The sequence below is a fragment of the Mobula birostris genome, unplaced genomic scaffold, assembly GCF_030028105.1.
Source record: "Mobula birostris isolate sMobBir1 unplaced genomic scaffold, sMobBir1.hap1 scaffold_490, whole genome shotgun sequence".
Lineage (NCBI taxonomy): Eukaryota > Metazoa > Chordata > Chondrichthyes > Myliobatiformes > Myliobatidae > Mobula > Mobula birostris.
The window spans coordinates 214,700-241,025 of NW_027278032.1; the positions used below are offsets into that span (position 1 = coordinate 214,700).

At 50.6% G+C, this 26,326-nt stretch overlaps 1 protein-coding gene across 2 annotated transcripts in view; it reads left to right on the forward strand.

Annotated features, from left to right (window-relative positions):
• Positions 1-26,326, forward strand: part of LOC140193275 (WD repeat-containing protein 26-like) — a 214,778-nt gene that overhangs the window by 84,160 nt on the left and 104,292 nt on the right. The window contains exons 6-10 of one of the 2 annotated variants that reach the window (XM_072250646.1): positions 2,205-2,361; positions 7,161-7,320; positions 13,400-13,540; positions 20,766-20,885; positions 21,697-21,842. In XM_072250646.1, coding sequence (XP_072106747.1) covers positions 2,205-2,361; positions 7,161-7,320; positions 13,400-13,540; positions 20,766-20,885; positions 21,697-21,842 — 724 coding nt within the window. The remainder of the gene's footprint in view (positions 1-2,204; positions 2,362-7,160; positions 7,321-13,399; positions 13,541-20,765; positions 20,886-21,696; positions 21,843-26,326) is intronic. The other variant, XM_072250647.1, reaches the window with a different exon arrangement.

The following is a 26,326-nucleotide window of genomic DNA, read 5'->3' on the forward strand; positions in this document are numbered from 1 at the left end:
GGGCCATTTTTATACTGCTTGGGTACCAATATTGACCAATTGGTAACCTTGTGTATAATCACATTCCTTATTTGCATAACCAATCACCAATCACGCGACAATGCTGGTATTAATAGCCAATGGAATCTCTGTAAAGGCTAATAATACTTCAGAATTAGTAAAGTAACTGACCAATAGTAAGTGTCACCCTAGAATCTTTCGTTTGCATTGTCATCTTGTCTCTGTGTGCCAAGTGGCTCTGGCCTCCAGCCGTGCAAAGGCAAGCTGTGCTCCTGGGGATCTGTCTTACCTGGCCTGACTGCACACAATCTGGAAGCTATCCTTAACCCTCGCCCTGCTGCACCAGTAGACGGGTTTAAAGCCGGGGCGGATAAGTATTTGAAAGATTGAGGAATGGAGAAATGGCAGAGTAGGGCGGCATAGAATCATAATAAATTGTTTTCTTTTCACTATCTTGATGGACTTGTGTGTGTGGAATGATCTGTCTGGATGGGACACAAGCAAGGGCTTTTACTATGTCTCAGTGCACATAATAACAGTTTAAACCTTTTGAGCACTACAGCCCAGTACAGGCCCTTTGGCCACGGTGTTGCTGCGACCTCTTAACTAACCCTAGTATCAATCTGACCCTTCCCTCCTGTATAACCATCCATTTTTTCTCTTATCCATGTGCCTATCTAGTGTATCTGCTTCTACCACCACCCTTCGCAAGACGTTCCACACACCCACCAGTCTGTCAGTCAGGGTTGACCGTGGATATTGTGTACCGGCTGTCCAGATACGCAAGCCAGGGCAGTACGATGTGGAGAGCAAGCTGTTGCCCATGTAGCAAGCTCCCCCTCTCCACACAGCTGGTGAACCAAAGGAACGGCAGAGACCGATGCAGTTTGGCACCAGCAGCGTTGCAGGAGTTGCCCGTCAGCGTTGAACTCAATGCAGGACTGCCTTGGGGACTCCAGCTTCGGATTCCCCCCCCCCCCCCCCCCCCGGGGTTTACTCCCAAATCCTTCCCCATGAGCGAATTCAGCTGCAATGCAGTGGAGGTTTGAAATCAGAGTTTTCCTTCTCCTAGCTGAGCTGCCAACCATGGCTGTCGAGACCCGTCTGTCCGAAGTGACTGTTTTTAAGGCGCCAGTAACCCGCCTTTGCCCCTTCTGTCAGTAGAAACTGTTCTGCCAGGATTAGTAGCTAAGACACACGTGAAGGCCAGGAGCTGGACTTGGTTGTCAGAGGCTATTTGAGACGCACGCCATTGGCAGCATTTAATGGGTAGTGGGAGCTTGTCCCTATTATCACACCCACCACTGTCTGTGTAACGAACTTACCTCTGACATTCCCCCTATACTCTCCTCCAACAACATTAAAGTGATGCCCCCTGGTGTTAGTCATTGCTAGGTGTGTTCCAGGTCTATATAGAGATGGAGCAAGCCCCAACCACAGCAATGACGGGTGGCCTAGGAATCCACTGTGGTATGGGACTGCTCTGGTATAAGGGGGGAGGGAGGAGATCTCATGCCTCTCACCCCCATTATAGATCCCTCCCCTCCTTTCAGATAGCAGAATGACTTTCCTTGGTACATTACAATTCACTGTACCCTTGTTCCAGTCTCCCTTCCCACCCACACCTCCCTCTCCATGCCATTCCTTCGCATTGTCCATTTTCCTCCCTTTCCCCTCTCTCCCCAATCATACTCTCTTTCTTTCTCCTCTCAAAATCACTGTCTCTGACAGTCTCTCTGTCTGTCTGTCTCTCTGCCCGCCCCGTCCCTCTGTCTGTGTGTCTGTCTGTCTGTCTGCCCTCTGTCTGTGTGTCTGTCTGTCTGTCTGTCTGTCTGTCTCTCTCTCAATCTCTCTCTCTCTCTCAATCTCTCTCTCTCTCTCTGTCTCTCTCTCTCTCTCTCACACTCGGGTCCTCTCACTCTCAAAATCTCTCTAGCCGTACATCTTTTCCTGCTCTCAGTAGTCATACTATTCTTTCTCCCTCTCACCAGCCACACCTCATATATCCTTCCTGTCCCGTTCTACGGCACCTACTGCCCGCCCTCTCCTCCCACCACACACTTTCCCCAACCCAGCACCCACCTTGAATCCAGTAATTTAAAAGGAGCCCCAACCACCCTGAAGCCGCGTGCATTTAGACCGCAGTGCTGGTGTGGAGAGTGGAGATTGACTAGACTGATCCCTGTTTCTCGTATTGCACTCAGCATACCTCCCGCCCTCTGTGATGCTGCCCCCCCGCCGCCTACAGACGCTACTCAGGCAGGCCGTGGAGCTACAGAGGGACCGCTGTCTCTACCACAACACCAAAGCCGACACCAACCTGGACTCCGTCTCGCTGCTGATGGACCACGCCTGCAGCAGGTGAGTGTCAGCGGGTGGCAGGGGAGGCGAAGTGGGAGGGTGGCACCCTGTCCCACCCACTACCAGTAGGGTGGGGCTGCTGCCTAGTCCTCTGTCACCTCAGCTCAGGTCACTGACAAATCAGAATCAGGTTTCATATCACCGGCATTTGTCGTGAAATTTGAAAAAAAGCAAATTTCATCACATATGTGAGTGATGATAATTCTGATTCTGAGATGGGTCTCTATTGTGGACTGAGAGTGGGAAGGGGGCAGGGAGAGGGGAATCATGGTTGGGAAAAGGGGAAGGGAGAGGGGAGGGAGCGGGAAGCACCAGAGAGACATTCTGTAATGATCAATAAACCAATTGTTTGGAATCAAATGACCTTGCCTGGTGTATCAGAGCTGGGTGTGTCTTATATATATATTCGTTCATTTCCCTCCAAAAATGCTACCTGACCTGCTGAGTTCCTCCAGCGTGTTATGTGTGTTGCTCTGGATTTCCAGCATCTGCAGGATCTCTGGTGTTCATGTTACTGTACTTCCCCCTGATACTAGTAACAAGATGAAGGTGTGTCCCAGATGCTGGGGGTGCTTAATGGTGGATTCTGCATTCCTGAGGAGCCAGCTATGGACGATGCCCTGGGTGGTGGGGAGAGTTGTGCCCATGATGTAGCTGGCTGAGTCTACAACCCTCTGCAGCCTCTTGCTCTCCTGTGCATTGGACCCTCCATACCAGGCGGTGAGGCAGAATATTCTCCGCCGAACGTCTGTAGAAATTTTCAGCAGTCGGTGACACACGAAACCTGCTCAGACTCCTGATAAAGTAGAGATACTGGCGTGACAGCAGGCTAACAAAAACAGAGCTCTGTCAATGTCACTTCATGGAAGGGAGGCTTACTTTTCAAATATACTGGACTCTTCGATGTTGTCACTGGCAGGATGGATAAGGGCGAACCAGTTGATGTGATATATTTGGAATTCCAGAAGATGAGGTGCTGTTCTAATACATGGTCGCCTGAAAATAGTGTCACCGATAGTGAAGAAGTCCTTCGCCAAACTGAGCATGGAGTACAGGACTCAGAACGTTGTGTTCTCGTTGGTGAGGCTACTCCTAGAGTTTTAGTTGCTCTGGTGGTGAAAAGACTTCAACTGGAAAGAGTGTAACAATTTATAAAACTTGCCAGCTTGAGTTATAAGGAGCGGTGAGGCAGGGTTGGAATTTATTCCCTGGAGTGTAAAAATCCGAGTTGTAGGATGTTTTCAGATGTCCTCAACATCGGATGGTGCCCATGCTGGGGCTGGCTGAGTCTTTGTACCAGCCCTGCTCTGTACCCCGTAGTGATACAAGCAGTCGTCGACAGAAATTTGCTGGTCTCTGGCGGCATCGCTGTCATTGCACTGGCAGACAGCAGGGGTAGAGGAGTCAGAACAAAGGCAGGAAGAAATTTCTTTCTCGCTGATATTGGCAATGACTCCCCCAGTGAGTTCATTGTAGTTTCTTAGCAGCAAACCCAGCCGCTGTGGCCTGTAGGCCGCTCACCCTCCCAGGGCAATCAAAACACTCCCACACGAGATCAGCTTCCAGCCGGTAGGTTAATGAGTGTAGGCGGATAGCAGGAGATGGAAGGTATTCTGTGAGAGTGAATGGATTGTAGTCATTAAAACCTATCAAACATTGAAAGGCCTGGATAGAGTGGATGTGGAGAGAATGTTTCCTATGGTGGGGGAGTCGAGGACCAGAGGACACAGATAGAGTGGATGTGGAGAGGATATTTTCTATCATGGGGGATTCTAGGACCAGAGGGCACAGATGGAGTGGATGTGGAAAGGATGTTTCCTATAGTGGGGGAGTCTAGAACCAGAAGGCACAGATAGAGTGGACGTGGAGAGGATGTTTCCTATAGTGGGGGAGTCTAGGACCAGAGGACACAGATAGAGTGGATGTGGAGAGGATGTTTCTTATAGTGGGGGAGTCTAGGACCAGAGGACACAGATAGAGTGGATGTGGAGGGGATGTTTCCTATAGTGGGGGAGTCTTGGACTAGCGGGCAAAGCCTCTGTAGGGAAGGACATCCCTTTAGAACAGAGGGATTTATTTAGCCAGAGGATGGTGAATCTGTGGAATTCGTTGCCACGGACAGTGGTGGAGGCCAAGTCATTGGTATATTTAAAGGTCCTTGATTAGTCATGGTGTCAGAGGTTACTGGGAGAAGGCAGTGATGGGGGACGCAGAGATCATAAATCAGCTATGATGGATGCAGAACAAACACGATGGACCGAATGGCCTAGTTCTGCTGCTAGGTCTTATGGTATGTGTGCGTTCAGTATTAGATGACCCAGATAACATTACCTGTTAGTCCTCAATAGAGACCCATATCAGAATCAGGTTTGTCGTCACTCACATCTACAAGAAACTTGTTTTCTTGTGGCAGCAGCACAGTGCAAATCATAAAATTACTACCGTACTGTGTAAAAGTCTTCGGCGCCTGAGCTATATACAGTATGTGCCTCAGATTTTTGCACAGTTCTGTTTATCTGTTTCTCTCTGGATACAGATTACTGTAATTTCTAGTTTCTGTACATACTACTTTCCGTAATTGAAAGCTTATTACGGAAAGCACTGTACAGTCGCTGCAGAACAACAAATTTCACAGCATACCTGTGCGTTGGTGGCAATGAAGCTTTCTCAGTCTGTGGAAACGCGACTGGACGGGGTAGTATGGTAACCAGAATGCCTGTGAGTGCACCATAAAACCCGGAGCCCCACTGTGCCAGCGAGTACGAAATGTTTCCCTCAGGAGACAGAACACTACGGAGGCTGGAGATCTGAAATACCAAAGAGAACACAAGAAATACTCAGCAGATTGGGCAGCATCTGTGGAGAGGGACGAAGGTATAAAGTGTGGGGTCTGTGTCTAAATTACAACGATGGGGTTGGGCTGGGAAGCATCTGCAGAGGCAGAGGGATGGTTGTCCATTCGGGTCGAGTTCCTGCATCAGGCCAGTCAGCACCTGAGGAGACAGAGGGATGATTGATCCCTGCATCAGGCCAGTCAGCACCTGAGGAGACAGGGATGATAGACTGTTCGGGTCGAGTACCTTCATCAGGCCAGTCAGCATCTGAGGAGACAGGGATGATAGACTGTTCGGGTCGAGTACCTTCATCAGGCCAGTCAGCACCTGTGGAGGCAGAGGGATGATTGATCCCTGCATCAGGCCAGTCAGCACCTGAGGAGACAGAGGGATGATTGATCCCTGCATCAGGCCAGTCAGCATCTGAGGAGACAGGGATGATAGACTGTTCGGGTCGAGTACCTTCATCAGGCCAGTCAGCATCTGAGGAGACAGGGATGGTTGAGTCCCTGCATCAGGCCACACATGTTCCATTTTGTTTGCACAGCAGAGAATGGAGTCAGGAAGCCAGTGTCAGGGAAGAGTTTTATCACCATTTCTTTGTGTGAGGGATGAGTCTGGGTGGGAGCTCATTGGTGCCATGCCTGTTGGTTGATGGCTGGGATTTGCGATGGATGTTCACATGCTGGGGCAGTGATCATTCTTGCCGCCATCGTTGGTTATCATCTGCTGTATTTTAATAGTTTTGATAATGGGGTAAACTGGATCAGCTGATATGCAGAGGTCACAAGACTGGGAGTATAGCCAGCAGCGAGGAAGACTATCAAAGCTTGCGGTGAGATCTGCACCAGTGGGGGAGATGGGCTGAAAATTCGTAGAAGGATCTTAGTGAGGTATTGCACTTCTGGAGGACGAACCAGGGTCGGTCTTACACAGTGTAGGTAGGGCACTGAGGAGTGTGGTAGAACAAAGGCATCTGGGAATACGGACACTAAAGAGTCTACAGATGCTGAAATTCAAAGCAACACACACAAATCGCTGGAGGAACGGAGCAGGTGAGGCCAGGAATCCTGGAGGGGTGTCCCGGTGTCTGTGGACAGTTTACTCTTCTCTGTAGATGCCGTTTGGGAATAAAGGTCCATGATTCATTGAAAGTGGTGGCATAGGTAGATAGGGTTGTAAAGAAAGCTTTAGGCACATTGGCTAGGACCAGCCAAGATAGGTCTTGCACAGTGAATGGCAGGCCACTGAGGAGTGTGGTAGAACAGGAATCTGGCAATACAGGTCCATAATTCATTGAAAGTGGTGTCACAGGCTGTAAAGAAAGCTTTTGGCACATTGGCCTTCGTAAGTCAATGTATTGAGTACAGAGGTTTGGATGAAATGTTGAAACTGTATAAGAGGACTGTGCAGTTTCGGTCACCTACCAACAGGAAAGATCTAAATAAGATCTAAAGAGTGCTGAGGAAGTTTGCAAGGGTGTCGTCAGGACTTGAAGACCTGAGTTAATGGGAAGTGGTGAACAGGTTAAGACTTTCACTGGACTGCAGGAGAATGAGAGTGGTACAAAATTATGAAGAGTCTAGGCAGGGAAAGTGCAAGCCGGCTTTTCCACTGAGAGTGGCTGGGACTACAACCGGAGGTCACGGGTTAAGGGTGAAAGGTGAAATGTTTCAGGGGAACTTCTTCACTCTGATGGTGGTGAGAGTGCGCAGCGACCTACTAGCGCAAGCGGTGAATGAATGCGGGTTCGATTTCAACACTGAAGAGAAGTTTGGGGACGTACACAGTTGGAGAGGTATGGTCCGGATGCAGGGAGATGGGACCAGGCCAGTACGGATGAGATGGGCCGAAGGGCCTGTATCTGTGCTGTAGCTTCACAGAGTGTGCAGCAGAGATCAAATAGATGCTGGTGCGAGGGCAGCGAAGGGAGCAGGTCTGAAACCCTCTGCCGTGTACACCCAGTGCTGTGTTCTGCTCCCACAGGAAGCAGTTTCCTTGCTATACCCGCCAGATCCTGACTGAGCACTGCAACGAGGTGTGGTTCTGCAAGTTCTCCAACGACAGCACAAAGCTGGCAACGGGATCCAAAGACAACGCCGTCATCATCTGGCAGGTGGACCCAGTGAGTCCCGATTCTTCTCGTTCAATCACCGGGAGGGCTTGTCTCACCACCCACTCTCAAAGATGGTATTCCATGACCTGGGAGTCTGTGATGGGACAGTGTACAGGGAGCTTCACTCTGTGTCTGACCCTGGGAGTGTGTGATGGGACGGTGTGGAGGGAGATTCACTCTGTGTCTGACCCTGGGAGAGGGTGATGGGACGGTGTGGAGGGAGCTTCACTCTGATTCTGACCCCGGGAGTCTGTGATGGGACAGTGGGGAGGGAGCTTCACTCTGTGTCTGACCCCGGGAGTGTGTGATGGGACGGTGCAGAGGGATCTTCACTCTGTGTCTGACCCCGGGAGTGTGTGATGGGACAGTGTAGAGGGAGCTTCACTCTGTGTTTCACCCCGGCAGTGTGTGATGGGACGGTGTGGAGGGAGCTTCACTCTGTGTCTGACCCTGTGAGTCCGTGATGGGACGGTGTGGAGGGAGCTTCACTCTGTTTCTGACCCTGGGAGTCCGTGATGGGACGGTGTAGAGGGAGCTTCACTCTGTGTCTGACCCTGGGAGTGTGTGATGGGACTGTATAGAGGGAGCTTCACTCTGTGTCTGACCCCGGGAGTGTGTGATGGGACAGTGTGGAGGGAGCTTCACTCTGTGTCTGACCCCAGGAGTATGTGATAGGACGGTGTGGAGGGAGCTTCACTCTGTGCCTGACCCTGTGAGTCCGTGATGGGACGGTGTGGAAGGAGCTTCACTCTGTGTCTGACCCTGGGAGTCCGTGATGGGACGGTGTAGAGGGAGCTTCACTCTGTGTCTGACCCTGGGAGTGTGTGATGGGACAGTGTGGAGGGAGATTCACTCTGTGTCTGACCCCGGGAGTGTGTGATGGGACAGTGTGGAGGGAGCTTCACTCTGTGTCTGACCCTGGGAGTGTGTGATGGGACGGTGTGGAGGGAGCTTCACTCTGTGTCTGACCCTGGGAGTGTGTGATGGGACTGTATAGAGGGAGCTTCACTCTGTGTCTGACCCCGGGAGTGTGTGATGGGACAGTGTGGAGGGAGCTTCACTCTGTGTCTGACCCCGGGAGTGTGTGATGGGACAGTGTGGAGGGAGCTTCACTCTGTGTCTGACCCCGGGAGTGTGTGATAGGACGGTGTGGAGGGAGCTTCACTCTGTGCCTGACCCTGGGAGGGTGTGTTTCTCCTGCACTTTTCATTCCTCCACCACATATGTCATCACATTCTCTGTAAAATTCTACTCTTTGGCCAACCACTCGATCACCATCTCCCACTGTCTTTCACTCTGTTTCTCAATTCTCTTCTCTCTTGAGGATCTTTAACATGAAGCTGAAGCTTGAGTTTTTGTTATATATGTCCGCCTTCCTCGTTTATATATATATGTCCTCAGCAGCAGTCAGATTGGAGCACAGACTGGAGTCTGACTGCACAGCTCCCCCTCTATCACCGGTCACCGGCTGGAACAGTTAAACACTGAAATCCCTGACTGCACAGCTCCCCCTCTATCACCGGTCACCGGCTGGAACAGTTAAACACTGAAATCCCTGACTGTACAGCTCCCCCTCTATCACCGGTCACCGGCTGGAACAGTTAAACACTGAAATCCCTGACTGTACAGCTCCCCCCTCTATCACCGGTCACCGGCTGGAACAGTTAAACACTGAAATCCCTGACTGTACAGCTCCCCCCTCTATCACCGGTCACCGGCTGGAACAGTTAAACACTGAAATCCCGGACTGTACAGCTCCCCCTCTATCACCGGTCACCGGCTGGAACAGTTAAACAGGGTGAAATCCCGGACTGTACAGCTCCCCGTCTATCACCGGTCACCGGCTGGAACAGTTAAACACTGAAATCCCTGACTGCACAGCTTCCCCCTCTATCACCAGTCACCGGCTGGAACAGTTAAACACTGAAATCCCTGACTGCACAGCTTCCCCCTCTATCACCGGTCACCGGCTGGAACAGTTAAACACTGAAATCCCTGACTGTACAGCTTCCCCTCTATCACCGGTCACCGGCTGGAACAGTTAAACACTGAAATCCCTGACTGTACAGCTTCCCCTCTATCACCGGTCACCGGCTGGAACAGTTAAACACTGAAATCCCTGACTGTACAGCTTCCCCTCTATCACCGGTCACCGGCTGGAACAGTTAAACACTGAAATCCCTGACTGTACAGCTCCCCCTCTATCACCGGTCACCGGCTGGAACAGTTAAACACTGAAATCCCTGACTGTACAGCTCCCCCTCTATCACCGGTCACCGGCTGGAACAGTTAAACACTGAAATCCCTGACTGTACAGCTCCCCCTCTATCACCAGTCACCGGCTGGAACAGTTAAACACTGAAATCCCTGACTGTACAGCTTCCCCTCTATCACCGGTCACTGGCTGGAACAGTTAAACACTGAAATCCCTGACTGTACAGCTCCCCCCTCTATCACCAGTCACCGGCTGGAACAGTTAAACACTGAAATCCCTGACTGTACAGCTTCCCCTCTATCACCGGTCACCGGCTGGAACAGTTAAACACTGAAATCCCGGACTGTACAGCTTCCCCCTCTATCACCGGTCACCGGCTGGAACAGTTAAACACTGAAATCCCTGACTGCACAGCTCCCCCCTCTATCACCGGTCACCGGCTGGAACAGTTAAACACTGAAATCCCTGACTGTACAGCTCCCCCCTCTATCACCGGTCACCGGCTGGAACAGTTAAACACTGAAATCCCTGACTGTACAGCTCCCCCTCTATCACCGGTCACCGGCTGGAACAGTTAAACACTGAAATCCCGGACTGTACAGCTTCCCCTCTATCACCGGTCACCGGCTGGAACAGTTAAACACTGAAATCCCTGACTGTACAGCTCCCCCTCTATCACCGGTCACCGGCTGGAACAGTTAAACACTGAAATCCCTGACTGTACAGCTTCCCCTCTATCACCGGTCACCGGCTGGAACAGTTAAACACTGAAATCCCTGACTGTACAGCTTCCCCTCTATCACCGGTCACCGGCTGGAACAGTTAAACACTGAAATCCCTGACTGTACAGCTCCCCCCATCACCGGTCACCGGCTGGAACAGTTAAACACTGAAATCCCTGACTGTACAGCTCCCCCTCTATCACCGGTCACCGGCTGGAACAGTTAAACACTGAAATCCCGGACTGTACAGCTCCCCCCATCACCGGTCACCGGCTGGAACAGTTAAACACTGAAATCCCTGACTGTACAGCTCCCCCCTCTATCACCGGTCACCGGCTGGAACAGTTAAACACTGAAATCCCTGACTGTACAGCTTCCCCTCTATCACCGGTCACTGGCTGGAACAGTTAAACAGGGTGAAATCCCGGACTGTACAGCTTCCCCCTCTATCACCGGTCACCGGCTGGAACAGTTAAACACTGAAATCCCGGACTGTACAGCTTCCCCTCTATCACCGGTCACCGGCTGGAACAGTTAAACACTGAAATCCCTGACTGTACAGCTCCCCCTCTATCACCGGTCACCGGCTGGAACAGTTAAACAGGGTGAAATCCCGGACTGTACAGCTCCCCCTCTATCACCAGTCACCGGCTGGAACAGTTAAACACTGAAATCCCGGACTGCACAGCTTCCCCCTCTATCACCGGTCACCGGCTGGAACAGTTAAACACTGAAATCCCTGACTGTACAGCTTCCCCTCTATCACCGGTCACCGGCTGGAACAGTTAAACACTGAAATCCCTGACTGCACAGCTCCCCCTCTATCACCGGTCACCGGCTGGAACAGTTAAACACTGAAATCCCTGACTGTACAGCTCCCCCTCTATCACCGGTCACCGGCTGGAACAGTTAAACACTGAAATCCCGGACTGTACAGCTTCCCCCTCTATCACCGGTCACCGGCTGGAACAGTTAAACACTGAAATCCCTGACTGTACAGCTCCCCCTCTATCACCGGTCACCGGCTGGAACAGTTAAACACTGAAATCCCTGACTGTACAGCTTCCCCCCCATCACCGGTCACTGGCTGGAACAGTTAAACACTGAAATCCCTGACTGCACAGCTCCCCCTCTATCACCGGTCACCGGCTGGAACAGTTAAACACTGAAATCCCGGACTGTACAGCTCCCCCTCTATCACCGGTCACCGGCTGGAACAGTTAAACACTGAAATCCCTGACTGTACAGCTCCCCCCTATCACCGGTCACCGGCTGGAACAGTTAAACACTGAAATCCCTGACTGCACAGCTTCCCCTCTATCACCGGTCACCGGCTGGAACAGTTAAACACTGAAATCCCTGACTGTACAGCTCCCCCCTCTATCACCGGTCACCGGCTGGAACAGTTAAACACTGAAATCCCTGACTGTACAGCTCCCCCTCTATCACCGGTCACCGGCTGGAACAGTTAAACACTGAAATCCCTGACTGCACAGCTCCCCCTCTATCACCGATCACCGGCTGGAACAGTTAAACACTGAAATCCCTGACTGTACAGCTCCCCCCTCTATCACCGGTCACCGGCTGGAACAGTTAAACACTGAAATCCCTGACTGCACAGCTCCCCCCATCACCGGTCACTGGCTGGAACAGTTAAACACTGAAATCCCTGACTGTACAGCTCCCCCTCTATCACCGGTCACCGGCTGGAACAGTTAAACAGGGTGAAATCCCTGACTGCACAGCTCCCCCCTCTATCACCGGTCACCGGCTGGAACAGTTAAACACTGAAATCCCTGACTGCACAGCTCCCCCTCTATCACCGGTCACTGGCTGGAACAGTTAAACACTGAAATCCCTGACTGTACAGCTTCCCCCTCTATCACCGGTCACTGGCTGGAACAGTTAAACAGGGTGAAATCCCTGACTGCACAGCTCCCCCCTCTATCACCGGTCACCGGCTGGAACAGTTAAACACTGAAATCCCTGACTGCACAGCTCCCCCCATCACCGGTCACTGGCACCAGCCTACCCTCCATCGAGGGCTTTTTTTACAGCAAAGTATCATAAAAGGGCCAGCAATATCGTGAAGGATCCCATCCACCCTGCTCGCACAGTGTTTGTCCCACTCCCCCCTTCACGGGAAGAGGCTACACAGCATCCACACCAGGATCGCAGACAGTTTCATCCCCCAAGCAGCTACCTCCACTCTCTAACGGCACCCACCAGCAGTACACCCTTTCGGAGTCACTGATGCTGCAGCTGGCTCTATGACACTTCACACACAAACACTTGGTCTCTGTGTGTAAGATGGTTTTCTGTTTGTCTGGCACACTGAACCATTACTTGTACATTGTGTGCTCTTTGTGCTGCTCCAGGTCTGAGTAACAATCATTTTGGTCCCATTACACTCGCGTTCTGACGAATGACAATAAACAATCTGTTAGGTTTCTCCCTGCTTCTGTGTTACTGCACGTGGCCTGCCGATCAGCTCAGGCCCTTGAGACCATAAGACCTGGGAGCAGAATTAGGCCATTCAGCCCATCGAGTCTGCTCCGCCATTCCATCATGGCTGATCCCGGATCCCACTCAACCCCATACACCTGCTTTCTCGCCATGTCCTTTAATGCCTTAACCGATCATCCTACACCTAAAGTATACCCGCGGACTTGGCCTCCACCGCAGTCTGTGGCAGAGCATTCCACAGATTCATGGCTCACTGGCTAAAACAATTCCTCCTTATCTCTGTCCTGAAAGGTCGCCCCTGAATTTTGAGGTATTTTTAGTTCTGGATACCCTCACCATAGGAAACATTCTCTCCACATCCACCCTAGCTAGTCCTTTTAATAATCGGTAGGTTTCAATGAGATGCCCCCGCATTCTCCTAAATTCCAGTGAGTACAGGTCCAATGCTGCCAAACGCTCTGAATGTGTTAGCCCTTTTGTTCCTGGAGTCATCCTCGTGAACCTCCTGTGTACTCTCTCCAATGACAACACATCCTTTCTGAGACATGGGCCCAAAACTGTTGACATTGCTCCAAGTGCAGCCTGACTAGTATCTTATAAAGACTCAACATTATCCCCTTGCCTTTGTCTCCTTTCCCCCTTGAAATAAACCATCTTGCCATTTATTCTACCTCTCGTCTTTCAGGACACGCACCAGCTGAAATTACTCAAGACTTTAGAAGGCCACACATACGGAGTGTCATACCTGGTGTGGAGTCCAGATGACACTTACTTGATCGCCTGTGGCCCCGATGATTGTTCCGAACTCTGGCTGTGGCACGTGCAGGTACGTTGTATATGGTAGGTTGTCGTGGACCTCCACCCCTCTAATCCCCAGCTATCTAGTTACGAGCCTGATCAGCCCTGGTACTAGTTGTCAGCGGCCAGCAACCCTATATAGCTTCAGAGGAGACTGCAGATGCTGGAAGCTGCAGCCAAAATCAGTCAATACGAGGTTCTGCAGATGCAGATGCAGGAAATCTTGAGCAGCGAACACAAAGTGCTGGAGGTCAGGCGGCATCTATGGAGGAGAATAAGTGTTTCAAGCTGAGGTCCTTCGGGACCCGTAAGGACGGGGGCAGAGGTGGGGGTAGTGGGGGGGTGGGAGAGTACAAGTTGGTGAGACCAGGTGAGGAGGAAGGTGGGTCTTGGTTTGAAACATTGTCTGTTTATTCCCCTCCATAGATGCTGCCTGACCTGCTGAGTTCCTCCGGTATTTTGTGTGTGTGTGTGTTGCCCAAAACTGGTAAATTGGTTTATTGCCACCACTATGCTGACAGACAATAGATAAGCTCTGTTTTACACGCTATCCCTGCGGATCATTTCGTCTCAACAGTACATCGAGGTTGTACAAGTGAAAAGGCAATGCCAGGATGCAGGATTAGCTGTTAATTGTTTGTAAGTGGATTCGTGTTCTTGCTGACATTCACAGAGTCCAAGAAGCACAATAGATTCAGTGAAAGACCGCCCCCTACAGGATGGACAAACAAACAGCGTACAAAAGACAAACGGTGCGAGTACAAAGTGAGAGGAAAATAACAAACTAATGATAATAAACATACAAGCAATAAATATCAAGAAGATGAGATGACGAGTCCTTGAAAGTGAGTCAAGTTGGTTGTGGGAACAGGTGGGACAAGTGAGATTATCCTCACTGGTTCAAAAGCCGGATGGTTGAAGGGTAATAACTGTTCCTGAACCTGGTGGTGTGGGACCTGAGGCTCCTGTACCTCCTTCCCGATGGAATCAGTTCAGAGTTGAGGTTATCCTCACTGGTTCAGGAGCCTGATGGTTGAGGGGTAATAACTGTTCCTGAACCTGGTGGTGTGGGACCTGAGGCTCCTGTACCTCCTTCCCGATGGAACCAGTTCAGAGTTGAGATTATCCTCACTGGTTCAGGAGCCTGATAGTTGAGGGGTAATAACTGTTCCTGAACCTGGTGGTGTGGGACCTGAGGCTCCTGTACCTCCTTCCCGATGGAATCAGTTCAGAGTTGAGGTTATCCTCACTGGTTCAGGAGCCTGGGTTGAGGGGCAATAACTGTTCCTGAACCTGGTGGTGTGAGTCCTGAGGCTCCTGTACCTCCTTCGTGGTGGAATCAGTTCAGAGTTGAGGCTCCCGTACCTCCTTCCTGATGGTAGCAGCAAGAAGAGAGCATGGCCTGGCTGGTGGGGGTCCCTGATGGATGCTGCTTTCCTGCAACAGTGCTCAATGGTGGGGTGGGCTTTACCTGTGATGGACTGGGCCGTATTCACTACTTTTTGTAGGATTTTCTGTTCAAGGGCATTGGTGTTTCCATACCAGGCCGTGATGCAGCCAGTCGATATACTCTCCACTACACATCTACAGAAGTTTGTCTAAGTTTTAGATGTCACGCCGAATCTTCACAAACTTCTCGGGAAGTAGAGGCACTGCTGTGCTTTATTCATGATTACACAGGACACAGGAGTTTAAAGTCAGTTCTGATCCCCTGATGTGGACTGGCTCATGGACCTCTGGTTTCCTCCTCCTGAAGTCAATAAGCAGCTCCTTGGTCTTGCTGACATTGAGTGAGAGGTCTAGGGTTCTGGATAGGTTTGTCCCATTGAGGCAGGGGAAGGATGGTAGGATGTAAATGTAGGGGGGATGTTAGAGGTAAGTTCTTTTCAGAGAGAGTGGTGGGTGTGTGGAATCTGTTAGCCCTATTAGGGGTGGTGGTAGAGGCAGAATCATTACGGGCATTAGGAAGGTACGGTGATGATGGAAAAATGGAGGGCTGCGTGGGAGGGAAAGGTTAGACTGATCTAAGTTAAAAGTTCCGCACAACATTGTGGGCCGAACGGCCTGTACTGTGCTGGTCTACCCACTTCCGGGTGTTTAGTGGCACCTCAAGGATTTTTGAAATGTGGTCATCACTTTACACACAGAAAGACTTGGATGGACTCAGCACAGGCGGCAGCTGTAGATGTCAACCTTTATTCAGTCCCGAAGAAGGGGCTGGGTCGAAAACATCTACTGTTTATTCCCCTCCACAGATGCTACCTGACCTGCTGAGCTCCTCCAGCACCTTGGGTGGGTTGCTCTGGATTTCCAGTCTCTGCAGAATCTCTTGTGTTTCTCAACTTGCAAGATCCCACAGGACACCAAAAATGTGAGAAACACTCAGCAGGTCAGGTGTGTGGCGGGAGAAACAAAGCTAACATCTTGGGTCAAAGGCAAAAAGTTTTCGACCTGAAACACTAATTATCTTCTTTCCTCCGGATGTGGCCCTGGCGTGCCGAGACTTCCGGCAGGTACTGGTTGAGAGCTGATTGAACCAGACGCTCCGGTTCAGCTGACTGAGAAGCCCCCTGCCCCTTGCTGAGAGCTGACTACGATTGGGTGGGGGTAAACGATTGTTCTTGCAGCCCAGGACCACCTCCTTCGGAAAACCATGGTGCCAAATTAATTTGATCTCACCTGCCCACACGCCATCCATATCCCTTCATTCCCAGAACAGCATAAGGTGGAGGGGGGTAGAGTTGGGCCATTTGGCCCATCAAGTCTGCTCCACATTCATTTATGGCTGATTTATTATCCCCTTCAACCCTATTCTCCTGTCTTCTCCCCTTTGACACCCTATCAACCTCTGCTTTAAATATACCCAGTGGTTTGGCCTCCATAGCCGTCTGGCAATGAATTCCACAGCTTACAGCTTATCTCTGCTAAAGGAACACCCGTCTATCCTGAGCCTGCACCCTCCCCACTACTGCAAACATCCTCACCCTATCTAGGCCTTTCTGAATCAGGTAGGTTTCAGTGAGATCCCACCCTCACCCTGCTGAACTCCATCGAGTACAGACCCAGGGGCATCAAACAGTCCTCATACATTAAACCTTTCGTTCCCAGGTCCATTCTTGTAAACCTCCTCTGGTCCCTCCCCAGGGACTGCCCATCCTTCTGTAAATACAGAGACAAAAACTGTTCACACTTTTCCAAACGCAGCCTGACCAATGCCTCGTAAAACCCCAGCCTCATTCCCTGCTTCTCCATGTATCTGTCTGAATGTTAAGGTGTCATGGGCTAATACTCATAGGGCACTGTAACACAGAAGCAGACCCTTCAGCCCATCTAGCCCCTGCTAGCCTAGCCTTCTGCTTAGTCCCTTCTACCAGACCCCACCCATCCATGTACCCAACCAAGCTTCCCTTAAATATTGAAATCAAACCTGCTTCCACCATTTCCACTGGTGGCTTGTTCCACACTCTCACCTCCCTCTGAATGAAGAAGTTTCTCCTCAGGTGCCTCTTAAACTTTTCCCCTTTCACCCTTAATCCATGACCTCTGGTTGTAGTGCCATCCAGCCTCAATGGAAAAGGCCTATATGAATTCACCCTCTCTATACCCCTCATTTATAAGATCTCCCCTCATTTTCCTGCAGTCCAGGGAATAAAGACTTTCAACCTTTTCAGCCTTCCTCTATAACTCAGGTCTTCAAGTCCCAGCAACATCCATGTAAATTTTCTCTGCAGTCCTTCAAGCTTATTGATACCTGTCCTGTAAGTAGATGATTGGAACTGCACACCATACTCCAAATTCATCCTCGATACTCTCTTAAGACAATTTTTTAAGAATTTATCTATTTACGGGATGTGGTCATCGCCAGCGAAGCCAGCATTTATTGCCCTTGAGAAGGTGGTGATGAGCTGCCTTCTTGAGCCGCTGCAGTCCCGGAGGTGTAGACACACCCACAGTGCTGTTCGGGAGGGAATTCCATGATTTTGACCCAGCGACAGTGAAGGACCAGCGATATGTTTCCAAGTCAGGATGGTGAGTGACTTGGAGGCAGATTTCCAAGTGGTGGTGTTCCCAAGCATCTGCTGTTCTTGTCCTTCTAGATGGTAGTGGTTGTGGATCTGGAAGGTGCTGCCTTGGGAACATTGGTGTGTTGTTGCAGTGCATCTCGTAGATAGTACACACTGCTGCAGCTGTTCGTTGACGGTGGAGGGATTGGATGCTTGTGGAAGGGGTACCAGTCAAGTGGGCTGCCTTGTACTGGATGGTGTCAAGCTTCTTGAGTGTTGATGGAGCTGCACTCACCCAGGCAAGTGGCGAGTATTCCATGACACTCCTGACCTGAGCCTTGTCGATGGTGGACAGGCTTTGGGGAGTCAGGAGGTGAATTATACGCTACAGGGTTCATAGCCTTTGACCTGCTCTGGTAGCCATGATGTTTCTATGGCTAGACTAGTTCAGTTTTCTGTCATTGGTACCCCCGCCCAGGATGTTGATAGTGGGGGATTCAGAGATGGTGATGCCACTGAATGTCAGGGGATGGTGGTTCGAGCCTCTCTTGTTGGAGGTGGTCATTGCTGGCATTTGCGTGGCTCGAATGCTACTTTCCACCTGTCAGCCCAAGCCTGGATATTGTCCAGCTCCTGCTGCATTTGGGTATGAACTGCTTCACTACCTGAGGAGTTAGGAATGGTGCAGAACATTGTGCAGTCATTTGCGAACATCCCACATCTGACCTTACGACAGAAGGAAGGTCATTGGTGAATCAGCTGAAGATGGTTGGTCCTAGGACACTTCCCTGAGGAACTCCTGCAGTGATGTCCTGAGAATGAGATGATTGACCTCCAACCACCACAACCATCTTCCTTTGTGTCGGGTATGATTCCAACCAGCAGAAGGTTTTCCCCCAATTTCAAATGACTACATTTTAGCTCGGGCACCTTGATGCCGTACTCAGTCAAATGCTGCCTTGATTTTGAAAGCTATCACTCTCACCTCACCTCTGGTGTTTAGCTCTTTGGTCCGTGTTTGGACCAAGAAGGTGATGTTCAGGAGCTGGGTGGCCTTGGCAGAACCCAAACTGGACATCCGTAAGCAGGTTATTGCTGAGTAACTACTGCACGATAGCACTGTTGATGACCTTTTCCATTACTTTGCTGATGGTTGAGAGTAGGCTGATAGGGCGGTAATTGGCTGGGTTGGACTTGTCCTGTTTCCTGTGTACAGGACATACCCGAGCACTTTTCCACATTGCCAGGTAGATGCCGGTGTGCTCGCTGTACTGGAACAGCTTGGTTAGTGGCAGAGCAAGTTCTGGAGCACAAGTCTTCAGGACTGTTGCCGGGATTTTGTCTGGGCCCATAGCCTTCGCAGTATCCACTGCTTTCAGCAGTTTCTTGATATCACGTTGAGTGAATCGAATTGGCTGCATACTGACATCTGTGATGCTGGGAACTTCTGGAGGAGGCCAGGTTGGGTCATCTACTCAGCACTTCTGACTGAAGATTGTTGCAAATGTCTCAGCCTTGTTCTTTGCGCAGGTGTGCTGGGCTCCTTTATCACTGAGGATGGGGATATGTGTGGAGCCTCCTCCAGTGAGTAGTTTGGTTGTTCACCGCTGGATGTGGGCCGGACTACAGAGCGTAGATCTGACGGGTTGGTTGTGGGATCACTTAGCCCTGTCTGTGGTGTTTAGCATGCAAGTCGTCCTGTATTGTAGCTTCACCAGGGTGACGCCTCATATTGAGGCATGCCTGGTGCTGTTCTCGGCATGCCCTCCTGCACTCTTCATTGAACCAGGGTTGCTCCCCTGGCCTGGTGGTAATGTTACAGTGGGGGATATGCCGGGCCATGAGGTTACAGGTTGTAGTTGAGCACAATTCTGCTGCTGCTAACGGTCCACAGCGCCTCATGTGTGTCCATTCTTGGGCTGCTAGATCTGTTCGAAGTCTATCCCATTTAGCACGGTGGTAGTGCCACACAGAACGCTGGAGGGTTTCTTCAATGTGGAGATGGGATTTAGTCTCCACAAGTACTGTGTGGTGGTCACTCCTACCAACGCTGTCATGGACAGATGCTTCCACGGCAGGCAGGTTGGTGAGAATGAGGTCAAGTGTGTTTCTCCCTCTTGTTGGTGCCCTCACCACCTGCTGAGACCCAGTGTAGTAGCTCTGTCCAATAGGACCCGACCAGCTCTGACTGTGGTGGTACTGCCGAGCCGCTCTTGGTGATGGACATTGAAGTCTCTACATTCTGTGTCCTTGCCACCCTCAACGCCTCCTCCAGGTGCTGTTCAACCTGGAGAAGTACTGATTTGTCAACTGAGGGAGGACGGGACATGGTGATCAGCAGGAGGTTTCCTTGCCCATGTGTAATCTGGTACCGTGAGACTTCATGAGGTCCAGAGTCGATGTTGAGTGTTGCCAAGGCAACTCCCTCCCCACTGTACGCCAGTGTGCCGCCACCCCTGCTGGGCCTGTCCTGCCGGTGAGACAGTACATACCCAGGAATGGTGATGGAGTCCGGAATGTTAACTGTAAGGTCTGATTCTGTCAGTACAACCATGTCAGGCTGTTGCTTGACTAGTCTGTGAGACAGCTCTCCCAACTTTGGCACAAGTCCCCAGGTGTTAGTAAGGAGGACTTTGCAGGGTTAACAGGACTGGTTTTGCTGTTGTCGTTTCCAGTGCCTAGATCGATGCCGGGTTGTCTGTCCGGGTCCATTCCTTATTATTTTCTTTTTAGCAGTTGAATACAATTGAGTGGCTTGCTGGGCCATTTCAGAGAGTCGACCACATTGCTGTGGGTCTGAAGTCACAAATAAGCCAGAGCAGGTCAGGACGGCAGGAATCCTCCCCTAAAGGACATTGGTGAACCACACGGGTTTTTACGACAATCGGCATGGTTTCATGATCATCACGATATTTTTATTGAATTCAAATTCACCGTCTGCCATGGTGGGATTCGAACTCATGTCGCCAGTGTACAACTGGGTCTCTGGATTACTGATCTAGTGGTAATTACCACTACACCAAATCTCCCCAGTTCCACCATAACATCCCAACTCCTGGACTCAATGCCCTGAAGACCGATGTACCAAAAGCTGTCTTTGCCACCACAGCTAGCTGTGATGCCACTAGTGCTCGGCCGGTGGAAGTTCTCAAGTATAGGAGTGTTGATTGGGGTGGGGGGTGGCTGTGGATCGATGGGTTGCCTGCCCGTCCCTCCTTATCCAATCCCTCGATCCCGTTCTTCCCGCAGACGGGAGAGCTGAGGACCAAGATGAGTCAGTCGCACGAAGATAGCCTGACGTGCGCGGCCTGGAACCCCGACGGCAAGCGGTTTGTCACCGGAGGGCAGCGAGGGCAGTTCTACCAGTGTGTGAGTACCCGGGTGGGAAATGGGCTTGGGGGGGGCGGGGGAGAGCCGGACAAAGCAAGAGGGAGCACGGATCTCGGGGACAGAACAATGTCCCGGTCCCGGAGTTCGGGGGTCCACCAGTTCACGCAGAGGCTGATGGTACCTGAGGGCAGAACGCATGGGCGTGTGAGGGAAGTGGGGAGGGGGCAAAGGATGCCTGCGTGGACTTCTCTGACACAAGGTGTGGCAGTGGATCTCCCCCCTCCCATCTCTGCTTGCCCCTGTTCCTTGCTCCGCATCTCCCCTCGGACCCCGAGCCGTGCCTCCTCTCAGACACCCACGTCTCCTCTCAGTCCATCTGCTTTGGGGGTTGGAGTTTTGGGGACAAGGAATCGTGCTGGTAGTTGGCGAGGTTCCGTTCTCCGCACTAGAGGCTGCTGGTCTGATCCTGGGGTAGAGAGTCGCAGGGCTCATGAGGAAGGGGCGTGGGTTAAAAGATGAACGTGGAGGGGAGGGACAAATGTTCCCATGTGAGCCTGACGGACACTGGTGCTGGCACATCCTGGGGCACTGGAGCAGTGGGAGCAGAAATCTCCCTTGCCTCACCTCCTCCTCCTCTTGCCCTCTGCCCCCGCCCTGTATTTCTTGCCCCCATCACATATTTCTTTTCACTACCCCCACCAGCTGGACGTTTGGAGAGTTGGGGAGGGCTGGAATCATGGCCGGCCGGCGTTGCCTGGATGCTGGGGGTGGAGGGATTCAATGCTGAGGGTCAACAGGGTCCCAGTCTCCGTGACACTGACCATCTCTGCTCCTCCTCGACCCTGGGCAGGACCTGGACGGCAACGTGCTGGACTCGTGGGAGGGCGTGCGCGTGCAGTGCCTGTGGTGCCTCAACGACGGCAAGACCATTCTGGCATCTGACACCCACCAGCGGATACGGGGCTACAACTTCGAGGAGCTCACCGACCGCAACATGTGAGCGGCTGCTGCTTAGGTGTCAGACCGCGGGAGCAAAGGATGTGGGGAATGGCGAGGGTGGGGTGCCGTGGGAGGGGTGTGAGACAGGGGGCAGAGAAGGAGTGTCCGGGGTGGGTACAGACACACTCAGCCCTGAGACACCAGGCAAGGTCATTTGATTCCAAACAATTGGTTTATTGATCATTACAGAATGTCTCTCTGGTGCTTCCCGCTCCCTCCCCTCTCCCTTCCCCTTTTCCCAACCATGATTCCCCTCTCCCTGCCCCCTTCCCACTCTCAGTCCACAATAGAGACCCAGATCAGAATTCGGTTTATCATCACTCACGTATGTCATGAAATTTGTTTTTTTTGTGGCAGCTGTACAGTGCAATACATAAAATTACTACAGTCCTGTGTAAACGTCGTAGACACCCTATATGTGCCTGAGACTTTTATAAGACCATAAGACAAAGGAGCAGAAGTCGGCCATTCGACCCATCGAGTCTGCTCCGCCATTTTATCATGAGCTGATCCATTCTCCCGTTTAGTCCCACTCCCCCGCCTTCTCACCGTAACCTTTGATGCCCTGGCTACTCAGATACCTATCAATCTCTGCCTTAAATACACCCAATGACTTGGCCTCCACTGCTGCCCGTGGCAACAAATTCCATAGATTCACCACACTCCGACTAAAAAAACTTCTTCGCATTTCTGTTCTGAATGGGTGCCCTTCAATCCTTAAGTCATGCCCTCTCGTACTAGACTCCCCCATCATGGGAAACAACTTTGCCACATCCACTCTGTCCATGCCTTTCAACATTCGAAATGTTTCTATGAGGTCTCCCCTCATTCTTCTAAACTCCAAGGAATACAGTCCAAGAGCAGACAAACGTTCCTCATATGTTAACCCTCTCATTCCCGGAATCATTCTAGTGAATCTTCTCTGTACCCTCTCCAACGTCAGCACATCCTTTCTTAAATAAGGAGACCAAAACTGCCCACAGTACTCGAAGTGAGATCTCACCAGCGCCTTATAGAGCGTCAACATCACATCCCTGCTCCTATACTCTATTCCTCTAGAAATGAATGCATTCACCTTCTTCACCACCGACTCGACCGGAGGTTAACCTTGAGGATATCCTGTACGAGGACTCCCAAGTCCCGTTGCATCTCAGAACTTTGAATTCTTTCCCCATTTAAATAATAGTCTGCCCGTTTATTTCTTCTACCAAAGTGCATAACCATACACTTTCCAACATTGTATTTCATTTGCCACTTCTCTGCCCATTCTTCCAATCTATCCAAGTCTCCCTGCAGACTCTCCGTTTCCTCGGCACTACCAGCCCCCTCCACCTATCTTCGTATCGTCAGCAAACTTAGCCACAAAGCCATCTATTCCATAATCAAAATTGTTGATGTACAATGTAAAAAGAAGCGGCCCCAACACGGACCCCTGTGGAACCCCACTGGTAACCAGCAGCCAACCAGAATAGGATCCCTTTATTCACACTTTCTGTTTCCTGCCAATCAGCCAACGCCCTATCCACGTATGTAACTTTCCCGTAATTCCATGGGCTCTTATCTTGTTAAGCAGCCTCATGTGTGGCACCTTGTCAAAGGCCTTCTGAAAATCCAAATATACAACATCCACTGCAACTCCCTTGTCTAGCCTACTGGTAATTTCCTCAAAAAATTGTAATAGGTTTGTCAGGCAGGATTTTCCTTTAAGGAATCCATGCTGAGTTCTGCCTGTCTTGTCATATGCCTCCAGGTTCTCTGTAACCTCATCCTTGACAATCGACTCCCAACAACTTCCCAACCACCGATGTCAAGCTAACAGGTCTATAATTTCCTTTTTGCTTCCTTGCCCCCTTCTTAAATAGCAGAGTGACATTTGCAATCTTCCAGTCCTTCGGAACCATGCCAGAATCTATCGACTTTTGAAAGATCATCGCTAATGCCTCCGCAATCTCCACAGCTACTTCCTTCAGAACACGAGGGTGCATTCCATCTGGTCCGGGAGATTTATCTACCTTTAGACTGTTCAGCTTCCTGAGTACTTTCTCTGTCGTAATTGTGACTGCGCACACTTCTCTTCCCTGCCACCCTTGAGTGTCCGGTATACTGCTGATGTCTTCCTCAGTGAAGACTGATGCAAAGTACTCGTTCAGTTCCTCTGCCATCTCCTTATCTCCCATTACAATTTCTCCGGTATCATTTTCTATCGGTCCTATATCTACTCTCACCTGTCTTTTACTCTTTACATACTTGAAAAAGCTTTTAGTATCCTCTTTGATATTATTTGCTAGCTTCCTTTCATAGTTAATGTTTTCTCTCTTAATGACCTTCTTGGTTTCCTTTCGTAAGGTTTTAAAAACTTCCCAATCCTCTCTCTTCCCACTAATTTTTGCTTCCTTGTATGCCCTCTCCTTTGCTTTAACTTTGGCTTTGACTTCTCTTGTCAGCCACGGTTGCATCCTTTTTCCGCTCGAAAATTTCTTCTGTTTTGGAATATACCTGTCTTGCATCTTCCTCACTTCTCGCATAAACTCCAGCCACTGCTGCTCTGCCGTCCTTCCCACCAGTGTCCCTTTGCAGTCAACTCTGGCCAGTTCCCCTCATGCCACTGTAATTTCCTTTACTCCACTGAAACACCGACACATCAGATTTTGGCTTCTCTTTTTCTAATTTCACAGTGAACTCAATCATGTTATGATCACTGCGTCCTAAGGGTTCCTTCACCTCAATCTCTCTAATCACCTCCAGTTCATTACACAATACCCAATCCAGTACAGACGATCCCCTAGTGGGCTCAACAGCAAGCTGTTCTAAAAAGCCATCTCGCAGACATTCTACAAATTCTCTCTCTTGAGATCCAGTGCCGACCTGATTTTCCCAATCCACTCGCATGTTAAAATCCCCCACAATTATCATAACACTGCCCTTCTGACAAGCCTTTTCTATTTCCTGTTATAATTTGTAGTCCACATCACTGCAGCTGTTTGGAGGCCTATAAATAACTGCCATCAGGGTCCTTTTACCCCTGCTATTCCTTAGCTCAACCCATAAAGCTTCTGCACCTTCCGATCCTGTATCACCTCTTTCTAATGATTTATTATCATTTCCTACCAATAAGGCCACACCTCCCCCTCTGCCTACCTTCCTATCCTTCCGATACACTGTGTATCCTTGGACGCTCAGCTCCCAGAGACATGCATCCTTTAGCCATGTCTCAGTGATGGCCACAATATCATACCTGCCAATCTGTAGCTGTACGACAAGATCATCCACGTTATTCCTTATGCTGTGTGCATTTAAGTATAACACCTTAAGACCAGTATTTGATACTTTTCACTTTGATTTCACTGCAACTTTATTGCACTGCAACTCATCCCAAAGGCTACAAATTTGCCCCATCACCTGCCTGTCTATCCTGACATCTTTACTGCTCACTATCTTAGATTTATTCCTGTTTTCCCCTTCCTCCACTCTATTATTCCGGTTCCCATCCCCTGCCCAAATTAGTTTAAACCCTCCCTAACAGCTCTATTAAACTTTCCCGCCAGAATATTGGTCCCCTTTGGGTTCAGGTGTAACCTGTACAATTTGAACAGGTCATACTTCCCCCAGAAGAGATCCCAATTATCCAAGAATCTGAAGCCCTGCCCCCTGCACCAGTCTCTCAGCCACACATTCATCTGCCTGATCCTACTATTCTTGCCCTCGCTAGCATGTGGCACAGGTAGCAATCCCGAGATTACTACCCTGGAGGTCCTGCTTCTCAGCTTCCTTCCTAACTCCTGGAAATCTCTCTTCAGGACCTCCTCCCTTCTCCTATCTATTTCATTGGTACCAACATGTACCAAGAGAACTGGCTGTTCACCCTCCCCCTTCAGAATATTCTTGACCCAATCCGAGACATCCCGTACCCTGGCACCTGGGAGGCAACACACCATACGGGTATCCCTATCAGGCTCACAAAACCGTGCCCCTGACTATGGAATCCCCTATGACTACCGCATTCCTCTTCTCCCTTCTTCTCTCCGACACAACAGCGCCAGGCTCAGTGCCAGAGACCTGGTCACCGTGGGTGTCCCCTGTCAGGTCATCCCCCTCAAACAGCATCCAGAACAAGATATTTGTTGCTGAGGGGGACAGCCACAGGGGTGCTCTCCACTATCCGGGCATTTCCCTTCCCTCTCTTGACAGTGACCCAGTTTTCTGACCCCTGTAGCCCAGGGATGACTACCTCCCCTGTAGCTCCTGTCTATCACCTCTTCACTTTCCCTGATAAGTAGTAGCTCATCAAGCTGCAACTCCAGATCCCTAACACAGTCTCTGAGGAGCTGCAACTCGGTGCACCTGGCGCAGATGTGGCCATCAATGAGGCTGGAGGTCTCCCAGGATTCCCACATCTGACACCCCTGAACAAAGCACCAACCCTGCAGGCACGCTACCTAATTCTACAGGAATGAAACAGGAAAAATAAGTCTACTCACCCA